The sequence below is a fragment of the Lissotriton helveticus genome (genome assembly GCF_964261635.1).
Source record: "Lissotriton helveticus chromosome 1_1 unlocalized genomic scaffold, aLisHel1.1 SUPER_1_unloc_8, whole genome shotgun sequence".
Lineage (NCBI taxonomy): Eukaryota > Metazoa > Chordata > Amphibia > Caudata > Salamandridae > Lissotriton > Lissotriton helveticus.
The window spans coordinates 386,961-406,991 of record NW_027611725.1 but is presented as its reverse complement, the minus strand read 5'-3'; the positions used below and the strand labels follow the sequence as shown (position 1 = coordinate 406,991).

The 20,031-nt window shown below is 43.0% G+C and overlaps 1 protein-coding gene and 1 long non-coding RNA gene across 2 annotated transcripts in view; both read left to right on the top strand.

Annotated features, from left to right (window-relative positions):
- Positions 1 to 9,970, top strand: part of LOC144806503 (uncharacterized) — an 82,014-nt gene extending 72,044 nt beyond the window's left edge. The window contains exon 3 of the long non-coding RNA XR_013605817.1: positions 9,441 to 9,970. This is a non-coding gene — a long non-coding RNA (uncharacterized LOC144806503). The remainder of the gene's footprint in view (positions 1 to 9,440) is intronic.
- A 188-nt stretch (positions 9,971 to 10,158) lies between these two features.
- On the top strand, positions 10,159 to 15,002 carry LOC144806500 (uncharacterized). Its single transcript, XM_078672850.1, is given in 2 exon segments — positions 10,159 to 13,076; positions 13,078 to 15,002. Coding segments are annotated over 2 exon segments (3,123 nt in total). The 3' UTR covers positions 13,283 to 15,002.
- Positions 15,003 to 20,031: the final 5,029 nt, after the last annotated feature.

Here is a 20,031-nt window from a genome sequence, read left to right as displayed (position 1 = left end):
AACCCAGGCAGTGTATATTCTAGTGTTTGGTGGCACGCACTGCTTGGTAAGAACCGTCTGAGTTGGATCGAGGAACCATCTGGGGACAAGTACGATATTCCAGGGAAAGAAGATTTTCGGCAACATTAACCTCATTCAGTGTAAGCTCAATACAATCTAGTAATTGGGTTCGGGAGGTAAGTCTGGAAGCCCTTGAGATGTCTTTGCGAATTACAGAGCTAATTACTCGGTCCTGGAGGGTGCTGGAACTACTATACGTGGCATGGATGCGGGGGGCTAGCTTGCAAAAAAATGCCAACTTTGGAGCCTTACCTACAGTGGGTATTTCCCACTCTGGATAAACCACCTGATGAGATGTAGAGTCAGTGGGTACAGGGCAAGAGGGACAGGAAGGGTCCTTATTCAATAGCTGATTTACCAGGGAAATAAGACCCTCAAGCATAGTTCCCATATCCTCGACCTCTAGTCTGAGAGTATTAATGAGGCTAAGTATTTCTTGGGGAACATTGGTAGATCTACAATCTGGTTCTAGGATACATGTCTCGGGATGTTGTGTTTGAGGAGGGGGTTGACACCTAGGCTCCATTTTGATGTCCTCCTCCAGCAACTACACCAGTGGTAGAAACCTATTAGTGCACGGGATTTCCGACCCTGTCTTCTGTAGGTCACTCCTAGATTACTTATTTGAGGATTGGCTATCACTTCCAGCATCTAGGTTTCCCTCACAGCCTATCTCTGGGCTCCCTTTTTAGGTCAAGCCTAGAGCAGCCCATGCGCTGCTCTAGGAAAACGACCTTTTGGAATTGCTGTGGACTTTTCTCGCCCTTGTGCGTGAGAAAAGGCTACGGCTTTCAGTCACGAGTGGCAGCGCGCAGTGTGCCATCTGTTTTGTGTCAGTTTTGACACCAGTGCACGCGCACCACTCGCAATAGACTCGCAACAGCAATGTCTGGTAAGTGAGACCTAAAAAGGAAAGTGCCCCACTTCAAACATCTACAACTTTCACTTTTCTGTACTTTAAATCAATTAAAATTGTATATTTGAAGTGTAGGGATACATTGTAAGGGAGTATTTGGTTGATGCCGATTTTTACTTTATTAGTGGTTTTTTATAGCGTACTAAATAAATAGCTGAACCTTTTGAAATGTAATTCACTAAAAGGGCAACCTGAGCCAGAGTCTCGTAAGAAAACAAACACAACAGGACAGCATCTGAAGTGCTGATGTGGAAGAGGCTATCCGCAGTCTTCTGTGAATGGAAATGGGGCAGGACAGTGAGTCGGCGTTCATCCTCTTGTGGCCAATCATTGTTTTACTAATTTGCCCTTATCACTTTGGCTGGTGGAGGGTAATTTTTGCTTGCCCTTTCCGCCTGTCCTGCTTGCTGGATTGACAAACTTGGAAGTGATTGTCCGGGCATCATTAGGCCATCAAGTATTTTGGGAGCTTCTTCCTCTGATGTTGCCCATAAGCCAAGAGCATGGAATGAGATCAGGCCCTGGTGGCAGCCAATGTGCTTCATTCCTTTCTCTTTTTAGCTAAAATTCTGGTGCCAGTCACACCCTTTGTTTTCGTCCTAGAGTTTGACTTAAGGTGTTTCTTATTCACTATTTTCAAAGTCAGTAGAGTGTGACATAAAAAGTTGCTTCAAGCACGCCTTCACGGCTTGTTTGATCATCAGAGTAATATGCACCATTATGTTCAGGGATATCTCATGTTGTTCCCTACTTAAATTAAAGTATCAAACAGTGATGGGCAAAGGGTAATAAATGTAGGAGTTATCTTACTGGATCACTCCCGGTTTTGGGACTTAGGCTGTTGGTTTTTAAACTATCCACTGGTACCCTGTCAACCATCAACCAGTGGATGTGCGTTGACCTTTGAAACCATGTGCGCATGCTCTGCTCTAGGAAAACAACCTCTTGGAATCGCTCTGGAAGCGTGTGAAAAGGCCTACGGCTTGCGGTTACGAGCAGCGGTGCGCAGTGTGCCATCTGTTTTGTGTCAGATTTCACACGAGCGGGCGCACCACTCGCGGGACGCTGCAGCTTCTAAAAGTTCCGAGTTTGCTCCTGAAACTGATGCTCAAGGGGCAATCTTTCTTACCCTGGTTTCACCCTTTCTTCCACCCTGTTCTTTAAACCTGCTCTTCTGTGTTCCTTATAATGTTCTATTATCTCTTCCCATCTCTTGTCCTTTATTCGAACTAAGCCCCCCTCTCTCTCTAGTTCTCACGTTTACTAATTAGATGCATTTGGTTTGAATTCACTATAAATCGAGTCAAATGATTCGATTCAGTCACTGCGCCGCAGAAGGAGTCACACACCAGAGTTAGTATTCTGTAAGAACACAGTCAGTTCAGTAAATGAAATGAACCCAACAACACAGAGAATTGGTCACCCCATCCACCCGAAGAGAGGCTGCGCACAATGCTCGCACAAGTGAAATGCACTCATTGTCTGACATATTTAGCACTGAACCTCCCTGATTGGCTTTGGTACAATATTTATGTACATCTGTGGTATCTGTAGAGCGCAAACCTACCCTAAAGGCAGCTGAGCACTATACACGGGCAAAGGTAAAGGAAAGTCCATGAGTGATCGGAGGGGTGTCTGGGTTCAGGGAACAGAAGTCTATTGTTACTGCATTGTGATGTAGTGTTATTTTTTAAGGTGACTTGTGTTCTGCACTATGCTAACCTCAAGCAGAATTAAGGGTGTTGTCCCCAGATCCTGGGTGCATGCATAGATGGAGTCCGCTTTGGGATGTCATGATAATTACCACATAATTATATGCTACATAATTACATTGCACTAAATGCAACATACACTCCAAATAATAGCACTTAGTGCCACATGATTACATGCCACATAATTACACGCCACATAATTACACTCTACTGAATAAAACATACACTCCACACAATACCACTCAGTGCCACATTATTATATGCTACATAATTACACTGCACTAAATGCAACATACACTCCAAATAATAGCACTTAGTGCCACATGATTACATGCCACATAATTACACGCCACATAATTACACTCTACTGAATAAAACATACACTCCACACAATACCACTCAGTGCCACATTATTATATGCTACATAATTACACTGCACTCAATGCAGCATACACTCCAAATACCACTCCGTGCCACATGATTACACACCACATAATTACACTCTACTGAATGCAACATACACTCCAAATAATACCACTCAGTGCCACATAATTATATGCTACATAATTACACTGCACTTAATGCAACATACACTCCAAATATTACCGCTCAATGCCACATAATTACATGCCACATATTTACTCTACTGAATACAACATACACTTCCCATAATACCACTCACTGCCACATTATTACACGCCACATAATAATAATAATAATAATAATAATAATAATAATAATAATAATGATAATAATAATAATATTAATCCACATTTGTAAAGTGCACAATCACCCGTAAGGGTCTCTAGGTGCTGGGGGCCGTCGGGAAGATTAAGCGAGCTATTGCCCAGAGTCACATGGTGCTGGGCTAACCTGCCGCCGGAGCCGGGGATCGAACCCCGATCCCCAGATTCCAGCGTCAGTCGCCCTGGCCGCGGCGCCACACCTCTCCCTTAATACCACTCAGTGCCATATAATTACACACCACATACTTACACTCCACTCAATGCAACACACATACACTCAACATATTACCACACAGTGCCACATAATTATTAAATACATAATTACACTGCACTCAATGCAAAATACACTCCAAATAATACCACTCGGTGCCACATAATTACACGCCACATAATTACACTCTACTGAATAAAACATACACTCCCCATAATACCACTCAGTGCCACATAATTACAAGCCACATAATTACACTCTACTCTATGAAACATAAATACGCTCCACATAATACCACTCAGTGCCATAATTACACGCCTCATATTTATACTCTACTCAATGCAACAATAATACACTCCACATAATACCACACAGTGCCACATACTTATATGCTACAAAATTAAATTGCACTCAATGCAACATATGCTTCAAATAATACCACTCAGTGCCACATAATTACACACCACATAATTACACTACTGAATGCAACATGCACTCTAAACAATACCACTCAGAGCCACATAATGATATGCTATATAATTACACCGCACTCAATGCAACATATACTCCAATTAATGTCACAAAATTACACTCCACTGAATACAACATACACTCCCCATAATATCACTCAGTGCCACATAATTACACGCCCATAATTACACTACTCAATGCAACATAAATACACTCCACATACCACTCAGTACCACATAATTACAAGCCACATAATTGCACTCTACTCAATGCAACATAAATACACTCCACAAATTACCACTCAGTGCCACATAATTACACGCCACATAATAACACTCTACTCAATGCAACATAAATAAACTCCATATAATACCACTCAGTGCCACATAATTACACGACCTAATAACACTCTACTCAATGCAACATAAATACACTCCATATAATACCACTCAGTGCCAGATAATTACACGCCATATAATTGCACTGTACTCAATGCATCATAAATACACTCCACATAAATGCACTCTATACCACATACCACCAATCAACATAAATGCATTCCACACCATGACACAATTTTCCTAGGCATAATTTCACTCAACACCACAGTTCCAGGCCACACATTTCAACTCCACATTTCCAAACACACTGCTTAATTACACACCAAACAACATGTTTCAACTCCACAATCCACAACGTACCTCCAATCCACACCATATATTTTCACCACCTGAGCACTAATCATCATTCACCACCACCATTTTGTATCAGCGCATCACCTAATCATCACGTCAGTCTGCCCTTGGAATCTGACATCTGTTGATTCTCCCCTAGTGTCCGTCCACTGCTCGTGTTCTAATAAAATTACTGTTTTCCAACCTACACTCCCCCGTTTTTTATGTCCCGATTTCCCATAACAAAAAAAATTATAACAAACAAGCATGAGAACAGGCAGGAAAAAGTTGCCAGCCGTGCAAGTACAAAAAAAGTAGAAGAAATTTTTTATGTTAAAATCTTTTTTTATCAGGTTTTTCAGTTGTATATAATTAACCCTGGGCGTAGTAGGCGTAGTGGGGCTACGCGAAGCTACGCGAAGTGGGCAAGAAACTACGTCCACCTACGCACTTCGCGTAGTCCCACTACGCGCCACCCGCCTCCCTCCTGCCCTCCCTAAATACTACCCACCTCCCTTCGCCCTCCCTAAATACTTAAATAACCTTTTTAAAAAGAATAAAAGCAACTTACCTTGTCCGCTGCGTCTCCGAGGCTCCCTCTCGTAATCGCGCTACCATCTTGGATACTAATGCGCATGCGCGGCCGCCCGCGCATGCTCATTTCTCGTGAGAAATACGCATGCGCGGGCGGTCGCGCATGCGCATTAGTATCCGAGACGGCGGCACGATTATGAGAGGGAGCCCCAGGGACGCAGCCGACAAGGTAAGTGGTTTTTATTCTTTTTAAAAGGGTTATTTAAGTATTTAGGGAGGGCGGGATGGAGGCGGGTGGCGGGCAACTTCGCTACGCCCATGGAGTGGGCGTAGTGTTGCCTGCTACGCCTACTTTGCAAATGGCGAAGTAGGCAACACTACGCCCACTCCGTGGGCGTAGCGAAGTACTATGCCCAGGGTTATATATAATGTTGTCTTCGTTTGTATAAACGTAACAAAAATGCTTAACACTTTTTATTATAACTTTTCAACAAAATTCACAGCAGCCACAACGCTCTACAACATAGCCAAAAGTTCTGGCTAAACACATAAGGTCCCAAAGGCGAGACCCATTGGCTATGACAACGCTTGTTTTAGTGGGTTATGAAATATAGCTGGAATAGCTAATTGGCGGGCCGTAGTAGGGTTGTTTATACTAGCTGGTTGGGTAGAGCGTTGTGGGGATTTAGTATTTGCTACATGGGTGGTTGTATCTGTCACTAATATGTCCTCGCCCTCGCTAATGCGGGTGTCTATCCTATCCAGTACACAATTACTCCCTGCATGTTTCTGTATCTTCCTAGCCTTTTTCCCTTTACTATCCCTCCCGCCACCTCCCCCACTGCCCTCCATAGTTTTCCTTTTCCCCGTGCTACCTCTATAGTGCAAGTTAAGTCTAAAGCAACCTGTCTACACAATCAGCAATGAACAGGCCTCTTGGCCCCGTGGACAATGAGAACCCTCAGGCCATCCTTATACCGGCCCCGCAAACCCCTCAGGAGAGAGAGCGAAATTATTTAGAATCAAAGAGTAGTTTGGGCAATGCTGGGAGATAACCGCGTTAACAGTACCTTGACTTGTCCACAACAGTTCTTGAATGTCCAGCGAATCTGAGTAGGCAAGATGCCTAATGCCAGTGGAAAGGGGGGTAGCCCTGCCCTGCCTCTTCCTGGCAATGAGGGCAAGGACGGGACAGCCCTTGGCCCAGGCTTCGCCCGCGCGCGTCCCGCACTGCGGGGGAGAGGCAGCGGTATGAGCGCGGTGACATCAAGGGATGCTGGGGCAGGCAGTCCTCACACTGAGGTTGAGCGCCTGGATAGGCTGATGGCACTAGCGGCGTTTCCGACGTGGACCCTGGGACTCCTTTGCTACCAGGGTGCTGCGCAGAGCTTGTGGTGTCCCTTGCTGGTGATAAGATAGCTTGCTCCCCTAGTGCCTGGCCTGTGCTATTGCATTGTTTGCATCAGATTCACCTAGTGCCTGGCTTGTGTTATTACATTGTTTGCCTCGGATTCTCCTAATGCCTGGCCTGTGATATTGCATTGTTTGCGTTCCGTTTTCCTAGTGCCTGGCCTGTGTTATTGCATTGTTTGCCTCGGATTCACCTAGTGCCTGGCTTGTGTTATTGCATTGTTTGCATCAGAATCTCCTAGTGCCCAGCCTGTGTTATTATATTGTTTGCATCAGATTCTCCTTGTGCCTGGCCTGTGTTATTGCATTGTTTGCGTCGGATTCTCCTAATGCCTGGCCTGTGATATTGCATTGTTTGAGTCCCGTTTTCCTAGTACCTGGCCTGCGTTATTGCACTGATTGTGTCATATTCTTGCAATGCCTGGCCTGTGTTATTGCATTGTTTGCATCACGTTTTTCTAGGACCTGGTCTGTGTTATTGCACTGTATGTGCGGCTTTTGGTATGTTATTATTCCAATAGTTGCAGCTTTTGTAACAAACATGGTACTTTTTATCCCAATCAAGTGCATCTGACTGCAAGGAAACTTCCTGCAGTAACAATCTACTTCCTATTTATGTGGCAACAGACCGCACAACATGTCTGCCAGAGATGCTGTAGGGTCAGAAACAGTACATAGGTAAGTAGGTATGATGGAAAACAAACTATAACGAAGAAGCTGCTGTGATAGACGGCAAAACATCCATGTCAAAACATCAGCAGTAGGACAATGGTACATGGAACAATAATGGTAGATATATTTACACTTCTGTGCAGTGCGTGTCACTTAATGTTCTTTTCTTGCACTCTCATGAGATGGTTTTTCAAGGCAACTCTGAGCTCACTGAGTGTGGAACTTCCACGATTCTCAGAGACGGGCCGTTCCAAAGACGGTAACAGAGAAGGTTGAAAGATCCGAGTCTTGATCCTGGCAGATGGACTGGTGATCCCTGAGGGGGTGTGGGTGGTCTGTGTGTTGCCACGGCTGTCCAGGGGGTGTAAGAAAATGTCAGCAATTTGTGGAGGGCCCTCTTTTGCGTGAGAACCACCCAGCTTCATGCAATACAGACTTGAGGGTTTGTGTCTGCGCAGGATGAGTTACATTCTGATAGTAAAATGGAGGACCTTGTCCAAAGGCGATAGATGTTACCAAGGATTAACATCTTCAGTTACGACAGACAGAGAAAGTCCATGTACCTCGAGGAGCTTGAAATGCTTTCTGCACTCTGCTCTTGCAGGCTGGATGTTTATTCTCTATTTGGCATTTGCCAGGGGCAGTGGGTTAATTAAACCTTGCAGCAGCACTTGTAGCGTGGACTCTTGGAGTCTTGTAGTATGCGGAAGAACTGTATTCATGTTCTACGGAGCTCAGAAAATCCAGACTTTCCGGGCCAGAACCGGGTGCTGTAAGCTGCACTAGTTTCAGGGAGATGGACAGATGTTATGGCGATAGGAAACCCCGACAAACCACAATAATGTTCCACTCTTCCAGGTTAGACGAAACCAAAAATGCTTGAACCAAGGGAGCTGTTGAAAGTGTCAAAGGTGACCTATGAACAGCAAGGTAAAGACAGGAGTTGGTATTTGAGATAATCTTAAGTGAATAGGAAAGAAATGAGAAGTGTGTGAATGGAGTTACTTTCGTTGTATACTTCGTAAAGAGTTACTGGAAATTTTGCAGCCCCGCCTGGTCCATCTCTTTTTCTAAACTCTATTGTTGTTTGAATGAAATCTTGACCGTATGCATCTATCTTAAGCAAAACCTTAAGCACTTGGGAGCTCCGAGCACCCTTACTTTGCTAAGTTACTCAGTGAACACTGTTAAATCACCTAGTTTTCAGACATTAATAAGATGGCACCTGATCACCAGAACTTTTAGTTAAATATTTGTGTATTATGAAATATTCCCTACTAAGTTCAAAGGCAGTAAAGAAGAAGGGGCGATTTACTAAGATTTTGCGTCGTGTTTGCGTCACAAAAGTGGCACAAAAGAGTGCAACATTTATTTTTCCTAATTTTCTTTCCAGCAAATAGCGTAAAAGTAATGTGAAGCATCGCATTGCACTGCTTCGCGTTACTTTGCACATTGGGGCCTGCCACTGGTGGGGCATGGGCGTTCCCTTCAACCACCCATTGTTTCTCACGCTAAACTCAATTTACCAAATACAGTAGATTGGGTTTAGCGTGAAAAAACTGCGCCCGTTTAAACTAAGCGCTTGGAAGGAGAAATGCTTTAATTTCTCCTTCCTTTTCTGATTTTGCATGCGTGCTGCACAGTGTAACAATCATACAACGTTGGAAAAGGTTTCCCTCATGTCTAGGCATAGTATTTTGTTCAGGTAGGGTGTCCTTCCTGTACAAAACCTATGCTGGACTCACACACACACACCCTAGCGCTCTTGTGCTAAGGTGTGTGCATGGCGCAGGGCTGCTGTAATCAGTGCCGGCGCAAGGGAAAGGGAAGGAGAGAGCCATATCTTTGAAAATATGGTGCTCTCCTGCTCCCTCCATGTCACGCAGCGCAGCCTCGCAAGGGGAGGCCTGCGCTGCATTGCGTGGAGATTTGGTAAATCTCCCCTGAAATGTCTTTTACAACCAGTTAAATATTGTGAATTCTCATTCCATTTTGTTTCAATTTAGTAATTTTAAATATCTTTACATCCAACAGAAAACAAGCCTTGAATGTATGAATTGACCATCAATAATGAAGCGAATGCTGTAAATCTTCAATGATAGCAGAAATATTGAGCTACAATATTCAGGAAAACATCAGCGCAGTCGGCGACAGAGGAACCTGCACACAAACTGACAGATCCCGGATAAAGCATCAACGGCAGTTCAGTGATTGTAAGACGCTGAGCTGTGCACCTCCACGCCACAAGACGAAGAAATGACCTTAGGAAATTTAAGGCAACAACAATAACAAACCACCTCCTGTATAAACAAGTGTCAAATACAAACTTTGATAAATGTATCGGTATGATGTGATTATCGCAGTGCTCTATTTTCTAAAAGGAAGACAAGCCATCATTCCGTGCTCTAGGTGAATTGTAAACTCTTTCTGGCCAAACCACAGTAACAAGCGGAAAGCACAACAGAGCGGAGGCAGACAACTGACGGGTAATGGAAAGAGGAGCTCTTCTATCTACAATACAATAGACTGTCCAAATTTGAACCGGCCAGAAGTAAGATACATCTTTACCCGCAAGCATGCATTGCCATAATCCAATCTAAAGGCACAACCGCCTATAAAGACACATTCTACGTATTAGGAGTGTGGCAAATATTTGGTGGCTATTGTATTTTATTGTTAAAACATAAATCAAACGTACAAAATACTGCGCACATATAAAGTGTGTGAGAAACACACAAGTGCTTTAACAGCCATGTCGGCCCATCAGGAAAAACAGTCAAGGGATGTAGATAAATATATACCTGACCCACAGAGACTAACCAAGAAAGAAGAATCACACACATACAGCAAGAGCTTTAGTTTGTCATCACTACTCAAGCTTCATCAGCACACGTACACAGGACAAAAACCATTCAAGTGCAGTGAATGTGCAAAGTGCTTTAGTCAGTTATCACACCTTCAAAGACATCAGCGAACACACACAGGAGAAAAGCCATTCAAGTGCAGTGAATGTGCAAAGTGCTTTACTTTCTTGTCACACCTACAAAGCCATCTGTGGAACCACATAGGAGAAAAAAAAATCAAGTGCAGTGAATGTGCAAAGTGCTTCAGTAAGTCATCACACCTACAAAATCATCTGCGAACGCACAGAGGAGAAAAGCCATTTAAATGCAGTGAATGTGGGAAGAGCTTTAGTCGATTAGACCACCTACAAAGACATCAGCGAATACACTCAGGGGAAAAACCATACCATTGCAATCAATGTCAAATGATTTTTAGTCGTTACTCAACATTAAGGATTCATCAGCGAACACACACAGGAGAAAAACCATTCAACTGCAGTGAATGTGGGAAGAGCTTTAGTCAATTATCAAACCTCCAAACACATCAGCGAACACACACAGGGGAAAAACCCTATCAATGTAGTGAATGTGACAGTAGTTATCGCAGCTCTTCAGCATTAAGGTATCATCAGCGAACTCACACAGGAGACAAACCATTCAAGTGCAATGAATGTCTAAAGAGCTTTAGTCAATTATCAGTGCTACAAAGACATCTGCGAACACACACAGGGGAAAAACCATTCAACTGCAGTGAATGTGGGAAGAGCTTTAGTCACTTATCAAACCTCCAAACACATCAGCGAACACACACAGGGGAAAAACCCTTTAATTGTAGTGAATGTAACAGTAGTTTTCGCGTCTCTTCAGCATTAAGGATTCATCAGCGAACTCACACAGGAGAAAAACCATTCAAGTGCAGTGAATGTCTGAAGAGCTTTAGTTGGTTATCAAACCTCAAAACACATCAGCGAACACACACGGGGGAAAAACCCTATCATTGTAGTGAATGTGACAGTAGTTTTCGCAGCTCTTCAGCATTAAGGATTCATCAGCGAACTCACACAGGAGAAAAACCATTCAAGTGCAATGAATGTGTCAAGAGCTTTAGTCAATTATTACACCTAGAAAGACATCAGCAATCACACACAGGGGAAAAACCATTCAACTGCAGTGAATGTGGGAAGAGCTTTCGTCACTTATCAAACCTCCAAACACATCAGCGAACACACACAGGGGAAAAACCCTATCATTGTAGTGAATGTGACAGTAGTTATCGCAGCTCTTCAGCATTAAGGTATCAGCGAACTCACACAGGAGACAAACCATTCAAGTGCAATGAATGTCTAAAGAGCTTTAGTCAATTATCAGTGCTACAAAGACATCTGCGAACACACACAGGGGAAAAACCATTCAACTGCAGTGAATGTGGGAAGAGCTTTAGTCGCTTATCAAACCTCCAAACACATCAGCGAACACACACAGGGGAAAAACCCTTTAATTGTAGTGAATGTAACAGTAGTTTTCGCGTCTCTTCAGCATTAAGGATTCATCAGCGAACTCACACAGGAGAAAAACCATTCAAGTGCAGTGAATGTCTGAAGAGCTTTAGTTGGTTATCAAACCTCCAAACACATCAGCGAACACACACGGGGGAAAAACCCTATCATTGTAGTGAATGTGACAGTAGTTTTCGCAGCTCTTCAGCATTAAGGATTCATCAGCGAACTCACACAGGAGAAAAACCATTCAAGTGCAATGAATGTGTCAAGAGCTTTAGTCAATTATCACACCTAGAAAGACATCAGCAATCACACACAGGGGAAAAACCATTCAACTGCAGTGAATGTGGGAAGAGCTTTCGTCACTTATCAAACCTCCAAACACATCAGCGAACACACACAGGGGAAAACCCCTATCATTGTAGTGAATGTGACAGTAGTTATCGCAGCTCTTCAGCATTAAGGTATCATCAGCGAACTCACACAGGAGACAAACCATTCAAGTGCAATGAATGTGTCAAGATCTTTAGTCAATTATTACACCTAGAAAGACATCAGCAATCACACACAGGAGAAAAACCATTCAACTGCAGTGAATGTGGGAAGAGCTTTCGTCAATTATCAAACCTCCAAACACATCAGCGAACACACACAGGGGAAAAACCCTATCATTGTAGTGAATGTGACAGTAGTTATCGCAGCTCTTCAGCATTAAGGTATCATCAGCGAACTCACACAGGAGACAAACCATTCAAGTGCAATGAATGTCTAAAGAGCTTTAGTCAATTATCAGTGCTACAAAGACATCTGCAAACACACACAGGGGAAAAACCATTCAACTGCAGTGAATGTGGGAAGAGCTTTAGTCACTTATCAAACCTCCAAACACATCAGCGAACACACACAGGGGAAAAACCCTTTAATTGTAGTGAATGTAACAGTAGTTTTCGCGTCTCTTCAGCATTAAGGATTCATCAGCGAACTCACACAGGAGAAAAACCATTCAAGTGCAGTGAATGTCTGAAGAGCTTTAGTTGGTTATCAAACCTCAAAACACATCAGCGAACACACACGGGGGAAAAACCCTATCATTGTAGTGAATGTGACAGTAGTTTTCGCAGCTCTTCAGCATTAAGGATTCATCAGCGAACTCACACAGGAGAAAAACCATTCAAGTGCAATGAATGTGTCAAGAGCTTTAGTCAATTATCACACCTAGAAAGACATCAGCAATCACACACAGGGGAAAAACCATTCAACTGCAGTGAATGTGGAAAGAGCTTTCGTCACTTATCAAACCTCCAAACACATCAGCGAACACACACGGGAAAAACCCTATCATTGTAGTGAATGTGACAGTAGTTATCGCAGCTCTTCAGCATTAAGGTATCATCAGCGAACTCACACAGGAGACAAACCATTCAAGTGCAATGAATGTCTAAAGAGCTTTAGTCAATTATCAGTGCTACAAAGACATCTGCGAACACACACGGGGGAAAACTATTCAGCGGCAGTGAAGCGGGAAGACCTTTAGTCACTTATCAAACCTCCAAACACATCAGCAAACACAGAGACTCCGGAAAGAACTTAAGAACATCAAAAATAATACTGACCCATCTGAGGACATAGACAAGAGCAGAACAGTGCAGTTATTGTGAGAGGAATGAATTACGGAAAAAGATTCAATTCAAATTATGTGGGACATTGAAATGCCAGGTGATAGAAGACCGGACTAGCAGTAAAGAAGGAAAACAGATAACAGTATTTACAGAATTATAAATGTGTTTGTTTTCAGTGATTGTTCACTTCCGTACACATAGCAAAGCAGCATGATGCACCAGGATACACAGTGGGAGGCTAGCACAATGTGGACTAAAAGAAAAGAAAAATTGTTGATTTTTATTTGGTGAAGAAGAGATACAAAGAAAAGCATTCAATCGCACCTGACCACACCATCTGTAAAAGCAACACTGAACAATACTGGGACTAACAACGATATCTTCAGCTAACTTGTCGGATTAGTGATAAAACCTATAAGCCAAACACACCCAGAGTGGACATGCTGTCAGGGCTCTGGAGATGGGAAACTTCATTGGTAAAATGTAGATATTACTATTAACAAATGCCACTGCTGTATATGTGATGTACTAAAGTGAAGCACAGGTGTTCAAGAAATAAACTGTTTTGAGATATAAAAGAGCATATACCTTGTTTCTAACCCCTTCAGTGCTGCGCGAATTCCGCTGCAGTGCTGAAGGTTCTAAAGAACCTATGGACTCATGACGGAACGGTTCCGTCATGAGCACAGGCCAACCGACGCTCATGACGGAACCGTTCCGTCATGAGCACCGAAGGGGTTAAGTAATGTTTTCTGCATCTTTTACACTCTGTTATCGGTTGATGGATCAGCTCATGCCTCGGGCCTTATAACTAACTGTGACCCGTGGCTCCTCTCCGACATGGCTCACCCTATTTATTTTGTGACTTGCCAAACTCTACTTTTTACCAGAATTGAGCCATTGTAAGCAGTCGACTCTGTTTGAAGAATGTGGTGAAATAGCGAAATCCCACATCAAAAGTATATATGTGACTGGACAATCAGTTGCAGTCCCAGCAACTCGTCTTCCACACTTGATTGTCCCTTGTCCTCCAATGTTCTAAAGGATTTGTCGTATGAATGCCAGAAGTAGCAGTGACATTCATGAAGCTAACGCTAACAGGAGTGTGTGGGAGATAGAGAGGGGGAGAGATAAAGAGAACAAGAGAGACAAAGAAAGGGGGAGAAAAATAGAGAAAAGGAAGGAGGGGGAACGGCACGTTATTTGTACTCACCCAAAAATAGAAGAAGCAGCCGAATACATGTCAATGTGTGACATCACCAGAGAAACAGGCTGAATACCTGTGAATTTATATGTTTATTTTTAATACCTATAGACCCATGTCATGCCAATAAATAGGGCACAAGTAAGTAAAATAGTGAAGGAACTCACTATCATATGCAAATCACAGTAACGTGTAGTGACATGTAGTGACATCACAAGGAGTGATGTCAGGCCATTATAATAATTTTTATGTGAAAGGTTGATGAAAATAATATAAAAATACATTTTTGGTTTCAGTTTTTATACATCATGTGTTTTTCCCACTATTAGTTTGTAACTAAACTCGGAAATGACTGAAAGTGTAAATATTTTTAAACAGAGATGTGAAACTTGGAAATTAAATTTTTAAACAGTTTTCAGTGAATAAATAAAATGTGCTTTTAATTTGCGTTTGTTTCCTGAAGTTATTCCTTATCCAGCCCCTAAACCCCAAAGTGTTTCACAAAGTAACAATTATCATTTGTAGGCTAAGGAGCTAGATGGAACTGAGTCCCGTTTCTAGATAATAGTGGGGGGACCCCTTCAAACTGTGGCTACCCCACAACTTGTGCCGTGCTGATAAAGCAATAGTGAATTTGAGCAATTTATGATGAATTGAAAAGAGAGAAAGAGAAGAAGAGAGCGAGGTGCAGGATATATTAAAGAACATGAAAAAAAGCGACACAAGACTTTACCCTGTTCTGTGTACTAGCACTTTACGTAAGCAAGTTGTGCTGTGCGTTGTGAACAGGCTGTCACCCCCTTTGTATGTAAATGAGCTTCTGTGACCAGACACCCCAGGCTCCCATCTCTTCTAGCGCGGATGATAATGTGAGCACTGTAAGGTAATCACAAACTAGGGCTATATTGAGAAACAACCGGCTTCCAGGTCTCACAGCTGTGGTTATGCAGTTCTTTATTAGTTTTATTTAATTTACTTTAATTTTCAGCAATTCTCCAGGTTATTTTTTCTCAGGATTACGCTTCAGGTCGCTCTTTGCTCTCCATCAATTAAACGTGAGGTTTGCTGTAGGATTTGTTGTTAGCGTCCCTAGACCATGTCCAAATCCCTTTGTGCTTGATTTGTCGGCATGTGTTTTGTCCACACACTGGTCTAGGATGGGCCTTCTCAAGGTAGAAGTGCTGTAATAGGAATAATAAATCAGACATATATGAAATTGTAGGTAAACAAATATGTGTCTTTCAGTTATCAGGCACCACCAGACTCACATCTACACATGTAATTGAGCATCAGACTAAAGTGACTCCTCCCTGTATAAATATGTGCCATCAGTAATCGGGCTGATGGTTCCGCTGATGCGCACAGCAAATTAAGTTTCTGGGACTGTACGCATTGGCCTACATTTTAATTGCTGAAGTTTCACGCAGTTTCGCTGATGAGCACAGCTTATAAGGTTTGTGGATATTGTGCAGTGTAAGTAGATCACTGAAGATCACCCTTAAGTAGTAACTAGGTCAAAACATAGTACATACATCATGCAAAATGTCACTGCCCCTCCCTTCTTTTTGACATCTCCAGGAGTTCCTTCTCTCTCGTGGCTGAAGTGAAAGAAGGTTTTCACACATTATGCTTGTGTCTGTGGCACTTCCTTAAGTGCAGAGAGGAAAGCCTCATGGTTAATGCATTGTTTGGGCTCTGAGGGACAAGAATTCTTTGAACACCTTCCTGAACTCTCTGGTAGTGACTCTGCCACTCTTAATGAATATGAGATCTGCATCAGAAAGTTGGACTTGCACTACCTCCCCAAAGTGAGTACTGTCCTTGAACGATGTCACTTCGGGAGAAGAATGCAAAGGCAGGATGAGTCGGTGGAACAGTACATAACTACCTTGCGCAAATTGGCTTCCAAGTGAAATGTTTGTGCAGCTTTAGAGGAGTGCTTAAGAGATCAGTTCATGTTAGGATGCGCCCTCGACAAAACGAGACACGCCCTGTGGCAAAAAGACACGCCATCTCTTCAAGAAGTGCTGACCATAGCCAAAAGTCACGAGCATTCAAAAGCATGTGTTGATATTATACACAAAGACAGTTCAGGTGAAAAAAGGAGAATATTAATGTCAAATTGCTGGTGGATAGATTCGTTAAACCCAAATCGAGCACCACTTCAAAGCCCTTTAACACAACGAATTTTCATGGGAAGTGCTTCAGGTGTGGCAACTCTGGCCTTATGGCCAACTTTAACCGTTGCGTGCATCGGACGTCCCCGGCCATCCATCGTCACAGTGAGCATGTGCGGAGGATGGCTGGGGACCCCCCGAACCGCGCCCACTCATTATTATGCACGCACCGCGGCACAATTCGCGCTGCAGTCAACAGGTTAAAGACTACCCAGGCTGGAAGGCCATGTGCAAAACTTGTGAGAGAAAAGTCACGTCTCAAAGAGCTGCAGAATGGGCAACGAGCATAGAAAAGTCAGGGAAGTTGATCTTTATGAAGAAGAATTGGAAGGAAACCATATTCTCCCAGTCACAGGGAATGCTAGTGATGGCCCTCAGGAGGTAGTTTTGATCAATGATGCTCCAGTGAGCATGCTCTTCGACTCTGGGGCCAAGATAACTCTAGTCCCAAAAACATTTTATGAGCGTAATCTGCTGGGCAAAGTCACCCTGTTGAAGACAGACATTAGACCAATTAAACCAATAGGTTAAGGTGGAGTGACTATTGAGTTGCTGGCTTATTTCTGGGGCACAATTGACTACAAAGGGAGTCATCCCTGATAAAATCTATGTCTTGATGAAAGGAGACCCGCTCATAAGTTGGTTCCATCTATGTGATCTACATATCTGCCTTGATCCCAATGAGATCTGTCTGCCTAAAAGAATTACCACCAGTTAGGGTTGTTAGTAATGCTAATCGAGACTGGATGAGGTCTTTGCTGGCAAACTGAGTTTGTCTCAAAAACTATGTACATTGGATAAAGGTAAAATCTAATGCTGTTCCAAAAACAGTTAAGGTCAGGAATGCACCTCTGAAAGTAAGGGAGAGCATGAAAGTTGAATTAGACAATCTCTTAGCCAAGTGCATCATTCAAGAAGTTGAAGCAATGGAGTGGGCCTCTCCTGTTGTTATGGCCCGCAAAGCCTATGGGGAGGCCAGGCTCTGTGTCAGCTCGAGGGAGCTCAACAAAGCAGTTATTGTTGATCATTACCTTTTACCCAACATAACTTAAATGCTGTGTTCTCTTGAGGGGGCAAGGCATTTTTCTTCCTTGGACTTGAATTCCGCCTATCCCCATGCCAGCCTTCACTCCTCTTCAGAACATTCAGAATATTCACTCCTTTTCTCAGGACCTTACCTCCTGTGTAACACCCTTTGGTACCTTTAGATTTCTAAGAATGCCTTTCGGACTGATTTCTGCAGCCTCATTTTTTCAGAGGGAGATGAAGGGCATTCTTGGAGGCCCTCAGGATGTCAAGGTGTACCCAGATGATGTGCTCATCTTTGGTGTGGATTTTGAAGAGCATAATGGGAGGCTTAGGTCAGTATTGAAGAAGTTACGTGATGCTGACCTCACCCTTTGGGCTGACAAGTGCAAATGTGGTGTCAAAGAAATAGTTGATAGTGCCCCTATCATTGAGCATATGTCAACCACTTCATTGAGTGTAATACAAGATTGGATTTTTGACGCAGTTGAGTACTGTTTTCCACTATCTAAAAAACCCATAATCACCGTCCTCCTGCCCCCTGGCTTACAGAGCAATTAAAAACTGAAAAAAACAAATGTAAAGCTCTGGAAAGGAGCTGGAGGAGGAAATATACGCAGGTCTTTAAATCTGAATATGAACAAGCTCTAAAATACTACCAAACTTTTTGTAAATTAGCAAGGAAGGAATATGTTTCCTCCACTATTTCTTGTTTGCGTACCCTGTTTACTATGGTAAAAAAACTGATACACAATCAATGCCACCTACCTTAAATGAGCAACAATTCGACAGCCTCACTAACTACTTTGTGGATAAAGTAGAGCAAATACACTCTGTATTACAAAATACTCAGCTAGTCTGTTATTTCGCCCTCCACGTCCGAGTCTGATTACAGGGTGAAGGGGTCCATTAGACTAGAATCTTGGATACCTTTTGACAGTAATTCTTTAAAAAAGTTTTTAAACAGTATTAAATCTGGCTCCCCTTGTGATCTTATCCCTGTATCAGTGCTGCATCAGTTGGATTCATCTTCTTTGATGTTAATTATGCAGCTGCTAAATAAAAATAATAATCCACATTTGTAAAGCGCAACAATCACTCGTAAGGGTCTATAGACACTGGGGCCCGTCGGGAAGATTAAGCAAGCTATTGCCCAGAGTCACATGGTGCTGGGCTAGCCTGCCGCCGGAGCCGGGGATCGAACTGTGATGCCCAGATTCTAGCGTCAGTCGCCCTGGCCGCGGCGCCACACCTCTCCCTCTATGCCTCTATCCAAGAAGCTACTGTACCCTCAGACTGGAAACATGCGATGGTCCTTCCTCTTTTAAAAAAGGCCAATGCTGATTCATCTCAGCCATCTAATCTATTCCAAAATCCTTGAAAAGCATGTTAACCAGCAACTAACTCAATTTGTTGAATCTACTAACTATCTACACTCCTCTCAGTCCGGCTTTAGAGCCGGTTATTCCACCGAGACAACTCTGCTTGGAGTATCAGACATTATACAGCAGTGACGGATTCTGGAGTTACGGTGGCCCTTATATTGCTCGACCTGACCGCTGCATTTGACACGGTGTCCCATACGGTGTTAATTAAATCTTTGCAATCCATTTGCATTACTGGCTCTGCACTTGGCTGACTTTCATCTTTTCTTGCCAAATGGACTTTTCAAGTTTTCTCAGCTAGAGCCACTTCTAAAACTCATTCCTCTTTTTATGGGGTACCCCAAGGCTCTATCTTAAGTCCCCTTCTATTTAATCTGTATGTTAAACCTCTGGCAACAATAGCATAGGAGGCGGGGTTGTGCCTTTTCTCTTATGCTGACAATACCCAGATCATCTTTTCCCTTTCGATGGAAAAGACGTTTGGTCCAGTTCTTCAGACTGGTCTGAGAAACATTGCATCTTGGATGCAAGCCAATCTTCTTAAATTAAACGGTGAAAAAAATGAGGTCTTTATTTTGGGGAAAAATAAAGTTCTTTGGGTCCCCCAGCATTGGCAGTGTGAAATGGGTGATCTTCCTCACCCTTCTGAGTATGTGCGCAATTTGAGAGTTCTCATTGACGATAAACTATCTATGAAGCAACAGGCAGTGAAGGTGTCAGCCACCTGTTTTACCAGTACGTGCGCAATTTGAGAGTTCTCATTGACGATAAACTATCTATGAAGCAACAGGCAGTAAAGGTGTCAGCCACCTGTTTCACCATCTTAAAATGGTTGAAAAAATGATTTGGATACTTCCGATTTCCACTCAGAA